Source organism: Adelges cooleyi, unplaced genomic scaffold, assembly GCF_023614345.1.
Source record: "Adelges cooleyi isolate 19-005CV unplaced genomic scaffold, UGA_ACOO_1.1 ACOO_flye_CR_arks_rails_tigmint_CR_PRNA_167, whole genome shotgun sequence".
NCBI classification, from domain to species: domain Eukaryota; kingdom Metazoa; phylum Arthropoda; class Insecta; order Hemiptera; family Adelgidae; genus Adelges; species Adelges cooleyi.
The window spans coordinates 2218715-2238412 of record NW_026095824.1 but is presented as its reverse complement, the minus strand read 5'-3'; the positions used below and the strand labels follow the sequence as shown (position 1 = coordinate 2238412).

At 30.7% G+C, this 19698-nt stretch overlaps 1 protein-coding gene across 4 annotated transcripts; it reads right to left on the bottom strand.

Moving 5' to 3' along the window:
• Window positions 1–9761: 9761 nt before the first annotated feature.
• Window positions 9762–19674, bottom strand: LOC126832744 (RNA-binding protein 45). Of its 4 annotated transcripts, none has more exons than XM_050563643.1 (12): window positions 19618–19674; window positions 15752–15914; window positions 15222–15336; window positions 14963–15148; window positions 14766–14896; window positions 14545–14708; window positions 14122–14258; window positions 13044–13150; window positions 12872–12968; window positions 11762–11918; window positions 11576–11683; window positions 9762–10029 (listed from the first exon to the last, which is right to left on the bottom strand). In XM_050563643.1, the coding sequence occupies exons 1-11, from the start codon at window positions 19657–19659 to the stop codon at window positions 11585–11587; spliced, it is 1398 nt and encodes a 465-aa protein (XP_050419600.1). In that variant the 5' UTR covers window positions 19660–19674; the 3' UTR covers window positions 9762–10029; window positions 11576–11584. The 4 variants fall into 4 exon arrangements, with proteins under 4 accessions (XP_050419600.1, XP_050419599.1, XP_050419598.1 ...); XM_050563642.1 differs by lacking the exon at window positions 19618–19674 and adding an exon at window positions 18589–18834 and having other exon boundaries at window positions 14545–14702; XM_050563641.1 differs by lacking the exon at window positions 19618–19674 and adding an exon at window positions 18589–18830.
• Window positions 19675–19698: the final 24 nt, after the last annotated feature.

Here is a 19698-nt window from a genome sequence, read left to right as displayed (position 1 = left end):
CGATCCAACCCCACACGCCTCCGGCCCTACGCACGACAGCGCGGTGGTCCCTCCGGCCCGCGTGGCCACACCACCGTCCACCGACAACGACGTCCTCGCGCCATACACACACACACGCGCGCGTACACACTTCCTCTTCGCCACACTAGTCGTTCAACACTCGCGCCGCCGCCCACCCGCCGTCACCGCCGCAAGATCGGTGTAATAGCCGTGACGCCACCGACGACCCGCGCGCGCTTTGGGCGCCTACGGCACGCCCACCACCCTCGCGCGTGATATTAAATTATACGAAAAATCTCCTCGCTACTACCCTCTGTGCTCTTACTGCTATATATAAGTATAAGTATGTATATAATATGTAGGTACAGTAAAAAATACTCCTATCCGAAGGGATTTATATATTATTGCCGAATCCGTAAGCCAAGATTTAAAAATACCTATACATATAATATACTTTCATGAAAAATAGGTTAAGTTTTAGCGGATGTAAAAAGTAAACAAACTATATTTACCCGAAACTTGCGTACCGATAAAAAATTAGAAAAGAACTATCTAACACGGCACAAAAGCTAACCCTATAATTATACAATTTTTAGAGGGTCTCATGTCTCGCATGGTCTGGCGACTGAACTAAACGGGAAAAAAAACCACCAGGGAACAGAAAAAATATAAACAAATAACTTATTTATTATTATCTCGTTATTATCGTCATTATTATCAATCAACTGCTGACGCTTGTCTACTACAGATTACTGTTGGTTGAAGGTGGGGTAGTTAACAATCATACGTTATACGTGACGTATTCGTGTAAGTCATACAGAATAGATAGAGTTAAGATAGAATGCGACCAGATGTCTCACATTAAGGAGGATTTTCCTGATTTTTTTAACTGTCTCCTGCTTTTTAAGTTGTCCAGCTTTTGTTCCCACATTCACTAAAATGTTTAAAATATTTTTGTTTGTTTTTGGAATAAGTTATTTTGATATAAATTATCAGATAAAACTTATTTACAGTAATTTTTAAATTATAACTATGTAGTTGGTAACACAATATTAGTTATTGAAAAACACATACACGTTTTATTCTCTTATTGACCATATACAAATGTTTCATAATATCATTTATAGTTAACAGATTTTAAAAATCATGAAGGAACAATAAACACATAATTCACATTTCACAATATTATTTCATTAAATTTTAAATGTAAAAAAACATTTTTCTACATTTATCATTATATAAAATATACATGTCAAATTCATTTTTAGTTTATTCAAATGTTATCCAATATGTTTGTGCGTAAATTTCTTACAAAAATAAAAATATATTTATACTTCATATTTAATATTGTTATTATCCTTTTTTTTAGTTAATTATAAATGTATTTAAAATATATGTTTTAGGAAATAAGAAAATCAAACCTTACAATTTTGAAAAAAACTTATTCTCTTTCTGGATATATTCGATATTTCCCTCTCTTAAAAAAAAAAGAAATATTAGAGCGAAAACTGGACATGAGCGAATACAACAGCTAACCTAGTATCGACAAGGGAATCCGAGCGACAATAAAAGGCGATAGGGGTTTTTTTTGTCTTCCCAAAAATTATATAGATGATATCATCACACCAGAGAGCAATTAAAACTGTAAAGAATATTTTGCCGTGAATCAGATACACCGTGCGCGACAGACCGTGTCAGCGTTTCTACCGCGTGAGCGGATGCGCGGGGAGCTACGGCGTGTGTAATGAGTACACGCGCCTCGGCACAAAGCTTACCAACGACCACTGCCGCCGCCACCACCGCCTCACCACACCGCCCACTGCTGCTGTAGTACGCCACATTACGCCGTGCGACGTTCGAGGGGATTTTATGGCGCGCGCTGTAATTACACTACGGTGGAACCGCGGCGGTAGTCCCGGTCACAGGTGTCGGACACCGACTATAATTTCCCCTTTCCCTCACTCACACACCCGCAATCCACCTATCCACCGCGGCAGCCTAAAACCACAACTCTCCCCGACGACAACGATAACGGCGGCGATGGCGCATAATATTGTAACGGACCCTATATAATATAACCGGTCGTCCACAACGGATAATGATAGGTCCACATTCTATTCCGAAGCTGATGATGCAAGAACTTGACTTTTTTTTTTAATACAAATCTATACTTATTTGTTTCTACACCAATTATACATATAAATTATAATTATCATTATATACGTATTAAGTCTTATTAAATTCCGATGCGGAGGTGAAGAGTGTGAGGTTATACAACAATGGTTTCCAGTGGTTAGTTATTGAAGTAAAAACTTAAATTTACCTATATTCGTTCCTAGGCTAGTAACGCGATACAATATACTTTTTTGCAAACTAACGAACTGGTTGATAAACTAATATCAACGTAGCTGTCCGTCAAATAGTTAATTGTTTTGAAATTAAGATCAAAAATAGCTACTTTAAAAATTGACTGCCTATTTCACTCATCTCCCCTCCAATTAATATTATGCAATGTAGATATTAATTTCGTGGCAAAAAATGCATTAACAATTTCTAAACTTAGTAACATGTTTTTAAAATTAAGAACATTAAAACTTACAATGATGTTTTTTTGAAAAGTTTTTAATGTTTGTAGTCCAAAAAAACTAAGGTTAGATCCTCAGTAGGCATCGAAGTAACAAATATTAGGTAGATAAATTGAATGTGCGCTACACGAAGAAATACTAAAACTACTAACTCTGAAGGGTGTCGTCTAAAAATAATTTGACACTTACTCAGTACTCATAATTGCGTTGAACTAAAACGTCTGCAAAATAAGACTTAACATAATACTGTACCTAAGCTTCCAATACTTTTTAAATTAAAATTAAAAACGTTCTAAAACGACCATCCAACTTCAATAGACGTCGTTATGATATTGATTCTGGGCGTTAGTTTGTTTAAGATTCAAAACTCATCAATATGGACTTTTCCATAATGCGTCGCCCGTCGGCACGAAAAATATGTATTATAAGGAAGGTGTTTTTCAACGGGTTTTTCGAAATTGCTCACGGAATCTGACGTTTTCCAATACAAACAATTGAGCCTTGAGGGATATTTTACATCATTATGTTCGGATTTTTAGCTTCGATGCGTAGCTGAGAAGGTATTGTTATTACAATGATTTGTCATGTGTTCTAATTTTTTTTTTTGTACCTGGACCCACGGTATCGCATTTAAGAATGCACGAAGATCATAATTAAGCGTGGATTCCTATCAAACGCACTGAAAAAAAATTTGTTTTTCTTTGATACTGTAAAACTTACGGATTAGTTCTTTGCTCGTTATTTGGACCGAACATTTAATTATCGTACAATTTCCTGTCAATAGGAAATTAACCACACCAATAGATGTTTATATTTTACCTATATAATATTATAATAAATTTATATATATAAAAAATATAGAGAGAGATATTCGGTATTTTCTATCTCTCTTTCGGTTTTTTTTTTTTTTTTATCCTACGGGCATTAAGCCTACTGCGGTCCAACTTCCGGTGACTGTTGAAGAGACCGAGCGTGCGGCGAGCGGTGACGGCAGAGGGGGTTACGGGTCTCTAGGGCTTATCCGGAACGGGCGTGACGGGTTTAATAAATGGTTGAAGAGGCACCTCGGGTTCGGGGGCGAACGCGGTGGCGGCGGCAGTGACGGCGATAGCGTGTAGAGTCCGACGTGCGGTCGCGTCGGGGCGGTGCGGACGCGGGGTATCGAACCGCAGCGGTAGTCGCGTGCCATAAACCTCCCGCCAGCAATCATCTACGGGCAACCGTTACCGGGTGGCGCACACACAAATGTTATAACAAAAACAACAACAGTGAACAGCAAGCAGCATCACCAGAATATCGAAGAACGGCGCGATCAGTGTCGATTTGACTATTACGTCATATTTTGTACTTTGAATAAGCGCATTTTTATTTATTACATCAAGACTGATACTGTAACTTTATACGTATACATGTATTTTTTTCTTAAGTATAGAGTAAAATTGCGGCTTAGGGACAAATAACCCCACAAAAAGAAATGTTCTTAATTTTTGGAAGTTGGTACATATCATTGTGCTCTCTGTCCTAAGGTCGTTTAGGTTTCCAAAAAAAAAAAGACCACATGCCTTAGAATTATTATTAACTTGTTAAAGTATTATCAAAAACAAAATAATTATATAAAAAAATAAAGTCCAGGAAAAAAAATTAAAATGGAATTACAAATATCTTGCTAAAATAAATTGCAAATTCAATATTTTTTTATTTTTATAGAGATTTTTTGTGGGTAATTTTTTTTACCGCGTCGTTATCGGCCCTGTTGTAAAAATTTTATTTCACGGCTCACAAAGGGAGACGAGTACTCCAAAAATCGCCCTCGGGTACGCTCTTTATAGAAACCCAGTATTCCAGTTGTGTGAAGTGTCATAGGTATTAAACGCAAACTTTAACGATTTGAATAAATATATTCAGCATAGAATAAATTTATTCAATAATTTATTTTATTGAAGTCCCGCCTGTGTTGATTGGCCAAAAATCATAAATGTGTCGACGCATGAGGCCATAGAAGCAAACTCAGTCATAGGCTTACCCAAACCGTGGTAGGTAAAATAAGTTATGAATTTTGATAATACTTAAGTATAAGAAGTACCAAGTAGACATCAGGTCTCATGTGAATTTAAAGCCAGCAAACCAAGTTATTTTTTATAAGAATTTAAATACTGCCAAAGGAAGACATTATGTTATAATTCAAGATACAATATTATCTAAACTTGGGTAAAATGTTTTTATAATAAATACATAATATGTCTTTTATCCAAAAACCTAATTTTTACATTGTTACGCAAATGGTTGTCATTAGGTCTGTTTCAATTTTCAAATATTTAAGGTATTATGTTAATAGTTACACAACGATCATTGATCAGAGATAAAAATAAAAAATTACTTTTACTAAGATGCATTTTGTTTTAAAAAGGAAATGTTTTTAAATTTACGTTATTTTGTATAAAAAAGTGTTTTGCATTGCATTTTGATAAATTCAACAATCGCATTGTAACTAAACTTACATATTGATACAACTTATGACTTAGAAATTTCTTCAATTTAATAATTTAATTAATACCTACGTCTTATTTATTTATCGTACTTTGATACTTTTATTTTGAGACATCTCTGAATAATGAATATAATACACAATATAGGTGCCAACGTAATATTATTTTTACATACTTTTGAACAAGTATTTTGCGGTTTGCCTAATTAGGCGATATCGATCCACATAAGTTGTCGATAAGAACTAACGCGGAAATACATATTATTAGAATAGCAATTACTAATTAGTAAAGTATTTTGATATTGATAAAAAAAATCAAATTTATATTATACTGTCACATGACCTGACCAAAAATCGAATACAACGCAAACGAGTCGTGTAAGGTTTGTATAGTCGGTGTCGGGCTTACGTTGTCGGCACGGCGCTCACACGCCGGTGGCCGCCAACTGACACCACAGCGTTTCTCGGGTCGGGCGGCGACGGCCGCCAGGCTTGTATATATTCGCGCTATGGGCAAGCCGGCAGTCGGCAGAGGCAAAAGAAGTGTGGAGGAACGACGCGCGGTGGGAGTAGGTCTCAGACAGCTTCGGGCGGCGGCACATTTGTGTCTGAACCACTACCCGCCGCCGCGAATACCACCGCCAGCACCACCGCGGACGTGCGTCTTTACCGGCACAGACTATAAGCGTGTACCACGTTGTATATTTATTATATACACATACCATAGAACGCGGCGGTAAATCTGCTATTAGCCGCCCGAAGCCTAATCGGCAAACCAGCCGTTGGTATTCATCATTCGTAAACGACGACGGCACACCGTAAAGTCCTTCATATCCGTTGTTAACTGCAGCGTAACTTATGCCTAGTTTTTAGGTAAAAATTAAAATTATTTGTTTTATTATAGCCACCCATTCCGTATCGATGTTGCCTCTTTTTATTTTAGCCCCTCGAAATGTATACATAAAATCATATAAACACATTTTTTTATTTTAAGAGTGATAATGAGAGAAAAGGACGAGCAAAAAAAAATTAAAGCTGTATCGTGCGTGCGGTGCGTGGTCCGATCGATCGAGGCGCCATCGACGGTAGCGTGCTTTTGGCCCGTCTGCTGGTCGTCGTGCCGTGTAATTATCAAACGCCGTCGAACCGCTACCGTAGTCCTCTACCTCACCGCACCACCTTCCCGCCACCAACGCAAAAAAATACACGCATAACCGGCCCCGGAGGCACATTGCTTATTGCTCTCCCACAAGTATTATTTAAGCGAACGCCTACGCGACCGTGCGTCTCGTTTGCGTCCTGCGGCTTGAAGTAATCAAAAACTTAACTACGAAGGAAATAAAAAATAAAAATACATGACCACGCATTTCGACGTGAGTAACTTACGCGCATCCCTGAAAAATTGTACTTACTCTCAGCGGCGAAAGCAAATGGGGTCCCCTTGTACCCTCTAATTTAGTATTTAGACGTGTATCAGTTGGCCATTACAAAAGGAATGTACATAGGTAACTAACAAGCCAAACGAACTATTTATTAAGGAGTAAAAACAAGTTTTGATAAACGTTGACCACACGCTATCAATACAATATAAGGCCATAACTTGAAATTTGCCAATTTGAGACAAATGACTTTATAATTTAGAAGGTAGATGATGATGAAGAGTGGCAAAGGTGCATACTTCATCAGATATATTTGTTATATTTATTTAAAAATAATTATAATTTTACGGAAATTACCCTGTAAAAATCAAGAGCCCTATTTAAAAAGCTATGTTTTCAAGTTAGGGCTTTATTGTATAGTACCAAGCCAAATTTAGTACATTCATGTATTAAAAAAACAAAGCTATATTGAATATTGATATTTTTTTTCATCTTTAATATAACAGTCAGGCCCTACTTGTGTGTTATTTTTGTATCCAAAACACGTTTCGAAGAATTTTTCTGGGAAATATAATAATGATTGCTTAGTCAACGATATTCTGTGAGCATTATATAGCAATATATTTTTGTTTTAAACATTTTTTTTATTCCTCGTAACAGATTTTACTAAAGTCTGCAACCACGAAAGAGCATTTACATGTCTCGTTGTAGTACCGAGATAAATTTAGAGTAGTGGTGGAATTATAAATAATGATGTAGTATACTAAGAAGCAGTAACAAGCTAGTATATTAAAACATCAAGTTTCTGGCTAATATTGTAGTGTTTAATATTTGGCTTAAAACAATTCATAGAGAATTTGGGCCCTTAAACTGTTTTGAATTTATTATTTAGTTCTAATTTGAACGTTGAACGTACAACATATCTCTTATCTCTTATCTCCCATATCCTTACCTATCCCCTACCCACTAGCTCCCATCCCCTATCTTCTACCCTTATCTCCCATCCCCTATCTGCCACCGAGATACTGATTCGTTACGCTTTTTTCGGTTATGTGCCAGAGCTAAGACATGTAAATGTCAAAAAACCGAATCAATAACCTTTTTAGCTTTTTCCTTGTTTTATTTTCGGGCTGAAAACAGGTTTTAAACATTTTGGCTTTTAGTTTAAGAACGTTTTTACAATTATTTTTTTTGGTTTTGACTGCTATTAACCAGGTTTAAGCCACTACTGAAGAAAATAATATTTTATTTATTTTACAAATGTAATAATATAAACTTTAAACTCTGTCTGACGACTCGGCACGTTTAAATATAAAACAAATAAAATTAATAATTATACATAACTCATAAGTCTAAAGAAGAAATTGTTATAGTCGAGAGAACGAAAAGTAGCCGCTGATACGCACACCCCTACCGGCGGATTTTCGCCAGTGCACCGCAAATTAGTTAAAAAAAGAGCGGGCATTTTGAATTATATGTTATGCATATATCATTATGCACAATTATTATTTTTTCTTTATCAATTTTTAAACAATAACATTTTAAGCTCACACCTTTTCTTAGCTCTTATCGATGTTTCATATTTGTACCATCTTAAGATTAGCATCAAAGCATTTAATCACTTTTTGTTAAAATAACTCCTTAAGACCTTCCAGTTCGTAATATGCTCCGTCCCCTATGTGCTGGCTTTTTATTTTAATTTGTTATACAATTGTAAATAAAATTATAATATGTAAGTATATATAATATAACTATACAAATTGTATAGTTTCAAGGTGAATTAAAAAATTCACATTTTTTTTCATAGCAATTACAAAAATAAACACTAATTAGTGTTGACTTTTGCTCAACAAAGATTATTTTCATGGTATTATTGTTATTTACTATTTATTAAGTTAATATACATCACCGATTAATAAGTTTTTAGTAATAATTTCGTTTTCAAAATATTTGAACAAATTTGTAATTATCCTGAATTTCTTACTGACAGACTATAAATTTGTGTTTTAAAAGGAAAACCTTGAAAATGGGTAACGCGAGGAGTGACTAAAGCTACTAAATTTAAATTTTAGCCGAGTCAGGCTTTTCCAGGCCTCTAAAATTGTGCAAGTCGACGATCATGGAATATCATCTCAGTGCTCGATGAATTTTGAACAAATTTGATAAAACAAATAATTTTTATAATATCTATTATACTTATTATACGTGTAATTTGTTTTTATATATACACTTATACTTTACTACAACGGTTATTTTTATTTATAGACATTGTCGTAGAGTATCCTTATCGCAGTATATATATAATAAATGGTATAAACAAATATTTTTTTTTGTGTGACAGCTATATATATATTTGAGTTTTATAATAACTTAATTTATTAATTATTTACCATAAAAATAGTTTTAGTAATTGTATTCTTGTTATTGTTACTTATTATTCATTTATACACGTGTATATTATTGTCTATGCAAGCTATTTTGAATTTCTACCTTAAATCTAACATACAATTTTAAATATAGTTCATGTATATTTTATCATCACTGCTCTATTCAGGAAAAAAAATATGTTTGATTTTTAATAAGTTTACTGTAACCAGTGTCAGTCATCTGTGTAATAAATTATCGTTAAAAAAAGTATTTATTTTTATTCTCGTTTTCTTATATATTTTGTGTAAGTAATAACTTCATGAAAGTAACGAGAAAATAAATATCCTATAATGATCTCTTTGTCATTTGTTAAATCAACATTACAACATATATTATATAAGTAATTAGTTGCATTATAATTTAAAATTGTTTGATTTTCATTTAAAAAAAAAAAAGAGTACGCATATAAAAATAGTATAAATATACACTTATATATTTTAATTTAAATTTAATTTAATAGACATCTCATACATCTAACAAAAATAAATCATTGATAGTAAGTACTATTGTTATTAAAATCAATGGTAAAAAATTATAAATACATAAAAAACAGTTAGTTATTTGTACGTAGTTCAAATAAGTTTTAAAATGGTTTTTGAATGTATATAAATAATTTTTCTTTGGGAAATGTTTAAACACATTGAAATGTATTATGGAAATTGTTAAAAACTTAATTTTATACATGAGCTCCAATCAATAAAGTAAAAACTTAACGAATCGCAAAATTCTCGATTAATTTTCCATAAAAAGTGTAAGTTTATATACTGTTATTTTCCGTCTTTATCATACTTTTAATTTAATGGTTAATTTATAAACCCATCAAAATATTACTACTAAATTATTAGAAAAAAAATTGTTACGAATAAAATTTTTTTTTTTTTTAAATACTTAACACTATTAATACCAAGTGTTCCCAGCCTTAACAATGCAAATAAATTGGGGCCAACTGAATAGATGATGGTGTACACATATTCGTTAGTTAGTTTAAGAATGGTTTTTGTCCACAGTGTAACAGTTGTTGGATATCTCGTAGTGTCTAATGAAATTGGTTGAATTGTGATGTATTATCTTGTCATTGTAGACAAACACAAGTATCTGTAGTTTTAGTGGGTTAGAAAATCGTTTAAATTTGTTGTGTGTTCTATGTACTGTCCTGAAATCATAAAGGAAACAAAATGTAAACCCTAAATCACAGTCATTGGAAAAATAAAATTCTACTTGTAACCAATATACTACATTCAATATTATTTCAAGGTATTTAACGTAATAAACAAACCAGTAGATATTTCAATACCTGCATTATATATTTTAAAAGTTTATAACCGAGTTAGTATGTACGAATCGTGAAAACTATTTACTACTTGCTACATCATAACTACACATAGTAAAAAAAAATTAAATATTGAATACTTAAGCCAAGAGAGGAAAATAAACAGTTAACACTTTGAAGATGAATCATGTGTCTAACACGTGATTCTATTCCTTGATTATTCCTTTCTGGAAAAAATTCCTCGACTTCAGTGTTAAAACATTTTTATAAATGCAAATTTGTAAAGTTTAAAAAAATAAAAACTAGTATGTTTTATAATTAGTTGTGATTAGTTGTTTGGTGAATAAATTAGTAGTTAGGTACAAATATTAAATTCAAGTTTAAGTTCGTAAGTAAAAAAAAACAGTTATAACTTATATTAGTGTTAACATAAAAGAAAAACCTTTAAGTAATGTCAAGTATTTGTTAAAAAATAAAAAAATAATTGTTTACATCCAATATAGTCTATTACCATCATTAGAATTAAATAAATAAACATATTTAACAAACATAAGAACCAAAGTTTGAAAAAAACACGTTTATGGAAATCATTCTTTTTTCATTCACCGAGTTCTTGAACATGTTCATAAACAAGCTAAAGAGCTTGTCTAAAATGTTTTAAATGCTTAAAACATTTTTTTTTGATAATCGTTAAATATTTGTGTCTTGTTAATTTTATGTGCCACACAATGATTACATTTAATATCATTATATCATAGTATAAATCTATTATTGGTTTTGATTAAAAAATAAAAAATACTTTTTTAGCTTCTCATCAAAGCTAAAAAATTAACAACTAGATGAATTCGTTAACAAGATCATTTTAAAATTAAGTTACGTAAAAGTAAACGCATTGAACATTTGTTTTTTTTGGATTTAATACGAACGCAAACTTTTACGTTTAATGGACGTTTAAAATGCTATTAAGATTGTTACAATGTTTGACACTAGACCAAAAATGATTACACAAATCCTAATAATTATAAAATATTAAAAAATGCCAGAGTAACTAAACAAATATATAAAAAGTACTTAAAAGCTTTGTAAAATAGTTGGTAATTAAAATAATACTGTTTGTAATGAAATACAATAAATTTGCAACCAACAATAAAGTCAACATGATTCGTGTTCAAACGCGTTCTTACAGAAAATTAAAGATAGGACCTAAACAGAACTCAATTTTTAGGTTCCATTTCTTTACAATCTGAAAATAAAATTTGCCAATCTCTTAACTCAAGCTCTTAAGTTTTTGCTTATCACGAGGAGATATTAGAATTTAAAACATAATTTTAAAACTATACATAGTATAAAACTGTATAAAATTTAATGACTAAAACATTTCTTATTGACATTTTAATTATTTACAGTATGATAAGTGAAATGTACTTACTTCTTTGAATTATACAGTTTCTTGTTTCAATCGTTTACGGTTTGGTTCTCTTGGTTCAGCTTCCATGACTTTCAAACGGCTATTGTATAGTTTATTGTCGTTTAGGTACTACAAAATGATAAAAAAATCAATTTAGACCAAGTCAAAAATGTATAAAGAACTGTTTTTGAATGCATAAAATATTACGTCGATAGCTCGTGTTGCACTTTCCGGGTTGTCATATGTGACATAGCCATAATTCTTGCCGTCGATTACGTTAATATTTCTCAGCCCTTTGAACATTCTAAACGTCTCGTCTAATAACCTCACTGATGGAATAACTGGTTTACATACAAAAAATAATCTGCACAAATACATTTACAAATAAATAGATGTATTAAGGTTATCCTTTTTTAATTTTAGTCAACGTCCCCCAAAAGACTCCAAATTGTAAATAAATATTCCTCTACATATTTGTATTTTGATCTTTTTTAGCGGATTAACAACCGAATCTCAACAATATTTTAAAATATTCTTCATTTAAAAATCTACAGCAAAATGTTAATGAATTTTAGATTATCTCATAAATTAAAAAGTTGTCATAAAAACACATGGCTGCAATATAAGCATTGTGATTCGGTTGTGAATCTACTTAAAAGATATTTTATATCGGCGGAAAAGCTGTAAAGGCTTCTCGTTGGAATAGAAGGGCGAAAGAAGGAAAATAAAAATACAACATATATAGAGGACATTTTTTTCACAATTTGAAGCTTTTCTAGGGGGCGTTGACAAAATAAAGACCACTCTAATATATATATTAGACTGCCTCAGAAAAAAAAAGTTTGCTGCCCTCTGAATCATTTTTATTTAGAGAAGAAATGATTAAAATTGTCATACTTGAAAACTTATAAATTATTTTTCAATTAAAAAAAAAAAATTTCTGAAAGCTGACACTTTCACCTTCAGAATGCTTTAGAGATACATATAAATACATTTTTAGTCATTGTTTATTGTTGAACTGACTAACTTTAAGTGATTGTAACTAGCTAAAATGTTACAAATGTACTACATATTTAAAAGGTACAAATCAGCTTACAGAATCTTTTTTTAAGCTTAAAAAATATTTATAAGTTGAAGTTATGAACATTTTAATGAAGAATGTATTTTTTATGTGTTAATTAAATAGGTAAAATATAACTCTATAGGAATCACTTACAAGTTGTCCTAGAATAATGAAATTTTTAACATTTCATTTTTTTGACAAATAAAAATGATTCATACATATATGATAATCGAAAAAGCTAGCAGACACAATACCTAAATATATTATCGGGCGATTGCAAAAGAGGTATTTCACTTCTTCTTTTAGGTGCTGAAGGTGAATTGTACTCATCTGGTATCTTAAATCTTTCGGCTAAACAACAAGAATATTGTATTTCAATTAAACGTTTTGAGACATTTTATTTTAAATATTTTTCAGCATGTTTACCGGTTTCTTTAATCACAGCTAAAGCTTTATTTACAGTACTAGAGAGTACCTCTATGTCCTTTGTTATCTTACTAGCAACTAATGGATCTACTGCAGACGGAATTGATCTATTTCATAACATATTACCAAATTATAATTATTTTGATATATATTTTTCATAAGGTTGTTTTTTAAACTGATTAATCAAATAGTTTGAATTATCTCAATTATTCAAATCAATTATATGAATAGTTTGGCTTAAGGATGTGCAATATTTTTTTTATCTGATTGATTGTGATTTTAGGTATTTAATCGAAAAATCAATTAGTTGCACAACAACCAATCAGCTGAATGTGTTAAAGAATTCATGGATTGAAATATTATGTGGATAATTTTCTAATGTATCTAATTATTTATGGATTTAAAGGATTCAATAACTGGAGTGATATGTGGCAGAATAGTAGCTTTTTATAAGTGGAGGCAAAATACCGACTACTAAATAAGTTGACATTACTTTGACCGTGATAGCTACCTCCTGATTAAAGGATACTGAGTTTAGGAGACCATTGAAACGTTTCATATTTTTTATGGAACTCCAAAATTGTTAGATTTAAGTGAATTTAAAATATTTCGTAAATAGCAATTGTGATCTTGATTACTACGCAGTTTCTATTGGGCTTGAAAAGAGGAGACATTTTTACAATCAATTGGATATTTAATAGATTAGTTTAATAAGCAATATTATAGATACATCATTACTCTTACTGAAAAAATTACTCCAATTAAATAATTGAAAATAACTTATTATCAATTATCGATAATTTGTATTTAAAAGAAGACTGATAAAGGGGATCTAAAGAATTTGTTTAATCAGTTTTAGAGCACATGATCATACATAATTAATAGTTTCTAATTAGATAATTTATAGTAATTATTCCTTGTTATAAAAATATTCTGTAATCTTTTTTTTTACTTAATAACAACTAATCATTTGTATTATATTAAAAAAAATAAGTCTAATAGTACAGTTTTTTAATAGTTATTCGTAGTGCTACAAAATAAATAAACACTTTAAATTTTGAAACAAAAAAATACTCACAGCGAAGTGCTACTACTAAACTCCAACATTATAGGATGACCAGGGGGATATTCAAATCCGTTTATTCTGTTAACTGCATGATCAGCAGCAGATGCTGTATTATACACTACTTGAAACATTTTTTTTTCATAGCCTTGCTGCAGAAAAAAAATAATTGATCAATATTATTTTTCCTTAGTTGCACAATTTGACTGTGCTCAGAAAAAACGTGCTAATTCAAAAATGGGTTTATTACATATTAGATTAAAAAAAGTCATACAATTTTATTAGTCATTATACTTTTGTCAATTTATATTTTTATTTTATACAGCTTACATTTTTAGTTTTAAATTTTGAATACTAAACATTTAAAATTTCAGACTTTGCACATTTTTCCTAAGCATCTTTGAATTATTTAAAGTCAGGTAAATAACTATAATTTACTTGTCTTGGCAGTTCCTTCACTTGTTCCAATTCAGGTGCAATATTAAGTATTCTATATAATTCATTGTAAGTAACAATTGGTGATGTATATGCATTTAATATAATAGGATCATCCCGGCGAGAAAGAGAAGACGGTGCGAGTAGAGCATAGTTACTTGCTACATCTAAAATTATTAGTTTTATAAATTATTTAATAACATAATAATATTAATTGAAATCACTTTTAGAATCGGAATGTCTATTATAAGTTTGAGTTGGGTATGCAGAAGGACCATCTTCATGTTTTGGTTTGGCAAAAACTGCTTTGTAGTTTGATCCACATTGTTCAATGGCAAGAGCAGCTGATGAAGCTCTATACAATTACACAAAATAATGGTTATTCGAATGGTATTATTTTAGAACAAAAGCTCAGAATTACTTATTAAATGTAATAAAAGCAATCCCTTTAGACTCTCCTGAATCTTTATTAGTGACAATGTGAACTTTGGACACATCTCCGTATTGGCTAAAATAATTTTCTAAATCTGGTTCTTTTTCTGATTTTGGTACAAATACAAACAATCTATTGTATTCCATTTCTGAAGTGCTTCTGGTTTGTCCGGGACTGTAAAGTTATTATACAATTCTAATTTATTAGCTCTATATCAGTTATGTAAAAAACAAAAATATATATTTACCTTGTTGCCATTAATACTTTCATACGACGATGTGTGGACTCCATTTTGTAACCATTCATTTCCTCAATAGCTTTGAAAGCTTCTGACGCTTTTGAATATTTAATATAAGCAACACCTGTTCGAAAAACATCACATAAATCTTTTAATATATTATTTTAGAGATCAGTTAGATTTATACATTAATATAAATATCATGATATTAAACTATTAACTATAAATTGAGATGTAAAAAACTAAAAAATATATAAACATTTGTAAGCCAAAAAAAAAATGAATAAGAATATTACTATTTAATACTAATCAACTATTTAAAAACAAATATAAAAACCAGAAGTTTTAAAAAATCATAATTTAGTGTTATTTTTTAAAAAGTTATTTATAAATAATACATTTATATTTTTTAAATTATTAATTAATGTCTATTATATTTAACAATATAATAATTTTAGAAAACTTAGACTTGGGCACTTTAATGTAGTTTTTAATTTTATTGGCTTTTGACTGATCGTTACTAAAGCATTATATCATACCTTTAACACTGTCATTGTTGCGATCCTTTACTATGTAAATATTTTGCACAACTCCAAATTTGCCAAACATGTCACTGAATTCATTCTCTGATATTGGATTGTTTTTGTCGTATAGAACAAATATTCTTGAATTTTCTGGCTCATTGGTATCATTTTGTTCATCCTTCATTTTAATAATAAGTTAAAAAAATTGTCCACTATTTTAAACAATCATATATCACGAGCAATTTTGAGATCAATAATATATAACGAACGAAATTTATATAAGAGTCCCCAACGCTATCCTGGGACCTGGCTACCGAGTTTTGACTTTCGAGTCTCCAAATATTTTATGTGGCGATTGTCGTCCACTATCATTCTTATCTTAGAAAAAACAGTGTGGCCAAAGTATTGATAGAAGATACGTTGTTATATTTTGTCAAGATCTCTCATCTCACGATTGATAGCGAATTAGTATTTAGGATACAATCAAAGAATAGAAATTAACCAAATTTAATTTTAATATTATTATTGTAATAAATAACAGATTTTATCCAGCTTGTGTCCTGTAAAAAATTTTTTGCTCTTGCCAGTTACTTATTGACGTACCCCAGGGGGGTAGGTTTCAATTATGGATACTAAAATAAAGCCTAGGAGGCAGTGCGGAATAGATTGGAAGCTCATAAGTTAATCGCTGTTATATAGAGGACTATTACAAAGAGGACTGATTTTTTAGTAATTAGGCCAGATTGTATTACAATTGGCCAACATTTTCTAAAATAAGGGTTACCATTCAGTAAATATTTTTATAAGTTGGCATAGGTAAGTAGGAATATCAAGACTTATAAATGTTTTCTCGAAGTTAAAAAAACGTTTTGTTTGTAATTGTTTAATAACAACTAAAAAAGTACGATATTTTATCATACAAATTAAATTTATATTTGCCCCATTTGTTTAAAATATAAGTACAATTATTTTCCTTCAACCGGGTTTCACTCGTTACCAACAATTCATCATCATTCGCATAAGGTCATACTCCATTTACACATCTATATATCACACGTCATCACATCTAAAGATATATCTCATTACAAAAGAATCTCGTCCAATATGTGAACAATGTACACACCTCCACCTCTGCATCTACCACTCTCAATTGCATATGGTCACGTAATGCCCTAAATTTCAAAACTCGAGAACCACACTAAACATAGTACTATTAATGGAAGTAACAAATCCTTATTAATAAAATATAATGTAAATAAATTGTAAAAACAACCTAAAGAAATAAGAAATAGCAGCATTGCAACCGAAGTAATCTTATACGCTAAAAAGCATAGGTATTATTATTTTTTGTGATAAGTTTTTTTTTTAATATTTAAATTTTTTTACCATATATTACGCAACCACGAATGTTGCTGGAGTTTTTTTCTATAAAACAACTTATGTCATAAATATCCTAGGCTAACCTTTGCTGTTGAAGTTTAAAGCCGTATTACAAAACAAACAGTTTTTTAAAAATGATTCCAATTTGAAATAATACGTTTTACTGCAGTGCTATACTTTTAAAAATTACTCGACCCACAACCAAACATTTCGAAAAGTAACTGTTTTTTGTTAATTTAAATTAAAAATAATAAATCAATTAAAGATTAATCTAGGTAAATGCACGCTCGAAATAAATAAATAACCACGTGGATGATTTTCAGATATATCCGTGTCAATGATTTATTCTGAAAACTTAAAAAAAACAATTATACAATTTTTTACTGGAAGATGTTTTATTAAATATTATTATTTAATAAATTATTTTAACAATAAACCGGAAATCGCTATCTCAGGTGTAAAAAAACTATGAGTGGTCTATAAAAGTTAAATAAAACTCAGTTAATTTTTTCGAATAAGTAGTTTCTAAATTAAACAAAAAACCAATAAGAGGGAAGGAATATTGTATATTAACTATCATCATTTATTTTTTAAATAGGAAAGATCAATGCGATTTTTCAAAATGTAAGCATATTTGATCGAAGTTGAATACTCGTAATAACTCATTGTGTTCTAGTGAAACGTATTATTATTATATTTTCAAAAGAAAATAATTTTCTTAATATATTGTATATATGTATCTAAGTTTACAGGTAGAAAAATTGATAGTTCTATTTTTTTTTTTTTAAAGATTTCTACTTACTATTCTCAACCACAATCCGTCGGCGGCTACTTCGATATAATTAACAAAAAATTCGCTGTAACCATTGATTTATATCTAATAGTATAATTTACATAGACAAATAATGTAGGTTTATACCGGTAGATACTTGGAAACGAGAGAGAAAAAAAGCGTTACAGCTCGGTAACGGTTAGAACGGCACTTTGCATTAAACGGAGGAGCCGGGAGCTTATCTAACTTTTCGTGCCATGCGGGAAAATTTGACTGTTTAGTGTTTACTACAATATAATACTACAACATAATTTTAAAATAACTCTTCGACCTGTCGGTCAGCTACCGTGTGAACGGGGCCTTGATTTCATAGATTCATTTCTCACAAAGTAACTCATTATCTCAATACAACGAACACGTTACGGACCAAGCACGCGTGAAGAAACAAATATACCTATATTGTATACTGTGATGTATCATGTAGGGAAGTCTTCGATATCATAATATCACAGTGACGCTTCATGACTAAAATTATTTTATTTTAAGTAAAAATATCTGAGCTATCACATTTGAAATTAATATGTAAAAATGAAGGTATATGATGGTAACGTGTTATGAAACACCGCATATTCGTGTTTTTTTTTTGTTATAACTCAAAAAGTAAATACGGCGGTTAAAACTGATAAACTCATTAGTTTACCTGTTCTGTATTGAAACTGGTATTAGTAATTTTTTTTCCGTGTGCGGTGTGATCCTTGTTTGATCGATGTTGTCGCATTGAGGTAGTACACAAATGACATTTTTAAGTTAGATGTGTATATTATAGTTTTGGTAACTAAAAAAAATGGTACCACCTAATCCGGTATAAAAATGATTAGAAGACGAGTAAATAAAAACGTTAGATCTAAACAATTTACAAAATAATATAATAAATGTGTAAACTGAAAATAATACCGAGATGGATAATGTTGAGGTTAAGTTTTAAGAAACCCACTGATTAGTACCCACTCCAAACAAAATGGTGGTTAAAATGTTACTGCCTCGAAAAATACACGACACATCATTGTAAATGTATTTAGTATTAATTATGCTGACGAAGTATGAAATTTCAACTGAATCATCATTGGTCAACTACAGTTAACAAAATATTTAGTTTTTGTGCATTAAATGATTTGTCACGTTTGCCATTTTTCAAAATAACTTTGGGAGCCTCTATTATTAGTATGAGTATACGTCATCTGAATATGGTATACCTGAGCCTCCCTCAAATTATTACGGACGCCAAACCACCCATTTATTAAGCAGTATAAAATTAGAAATGTATTGCAAAATATTAATTCAGAGTTTGAATGCTAATTTTTTTTTTCAAACTATCAGTAATTTCTTTAGGATAAATCACAATTTTTTTCTCATCATAACTGCTTTGCGCGGGAAAAGTATGTGAGGCTCTCGCCAGAATAAACGTTTTTTCACGTTTCCTCGTTTTAGACGTACCTATAGTCTATTTATTAGTTTTATAGAGTAGAACTTTATCTAAGCCATAGCGTTTTAATTACTTTGATATCTATACTCACTATTTTTTCATAAACAATTGAAAAACAATGATTCTTTAAAAAACGAATAATTTTTATTGTTTATCAAAAAAATTAAAATGCTACTATATTGATAAGTTTTTCTCTATACATTGTAAACATTTTATAAGGCTATTATAAATATTGCACGCACATACCACATACTTGTCCCGCGCACAAGTTACGGCTGAAATACGCATGGTTTCGCGTCCTCAGAATTTTAGTAACTAAACAACATA

What these genes read in the sequence shown, in the direction of transcription:
- LOC126832744 (XM_050563641.1), bottom strand. Translation starts at nt 18,666, where the DNA reads ATGCGACAACATCGATCAAACAAGGATCACACCGCACACGGAAAAAAA. An exon ending in TAGACATTCCGATTCTAAAA is followed by an intron (nt 14,709 to 14,765) that starts GTGATTTCAATT and finishes TAATAATTTTAG; the next exon opens with ATGTAGCAAGTAACTATGCT. An exon ending in TTTAGTAGTAGCACTTCGCT is followed by an intron (nt 13,151 to 14,121) that starts GTGAGTATTTTT and finishes GTTATGAAATAG; the next exon opens with ATCAATTCCGTCTGCAGTAG.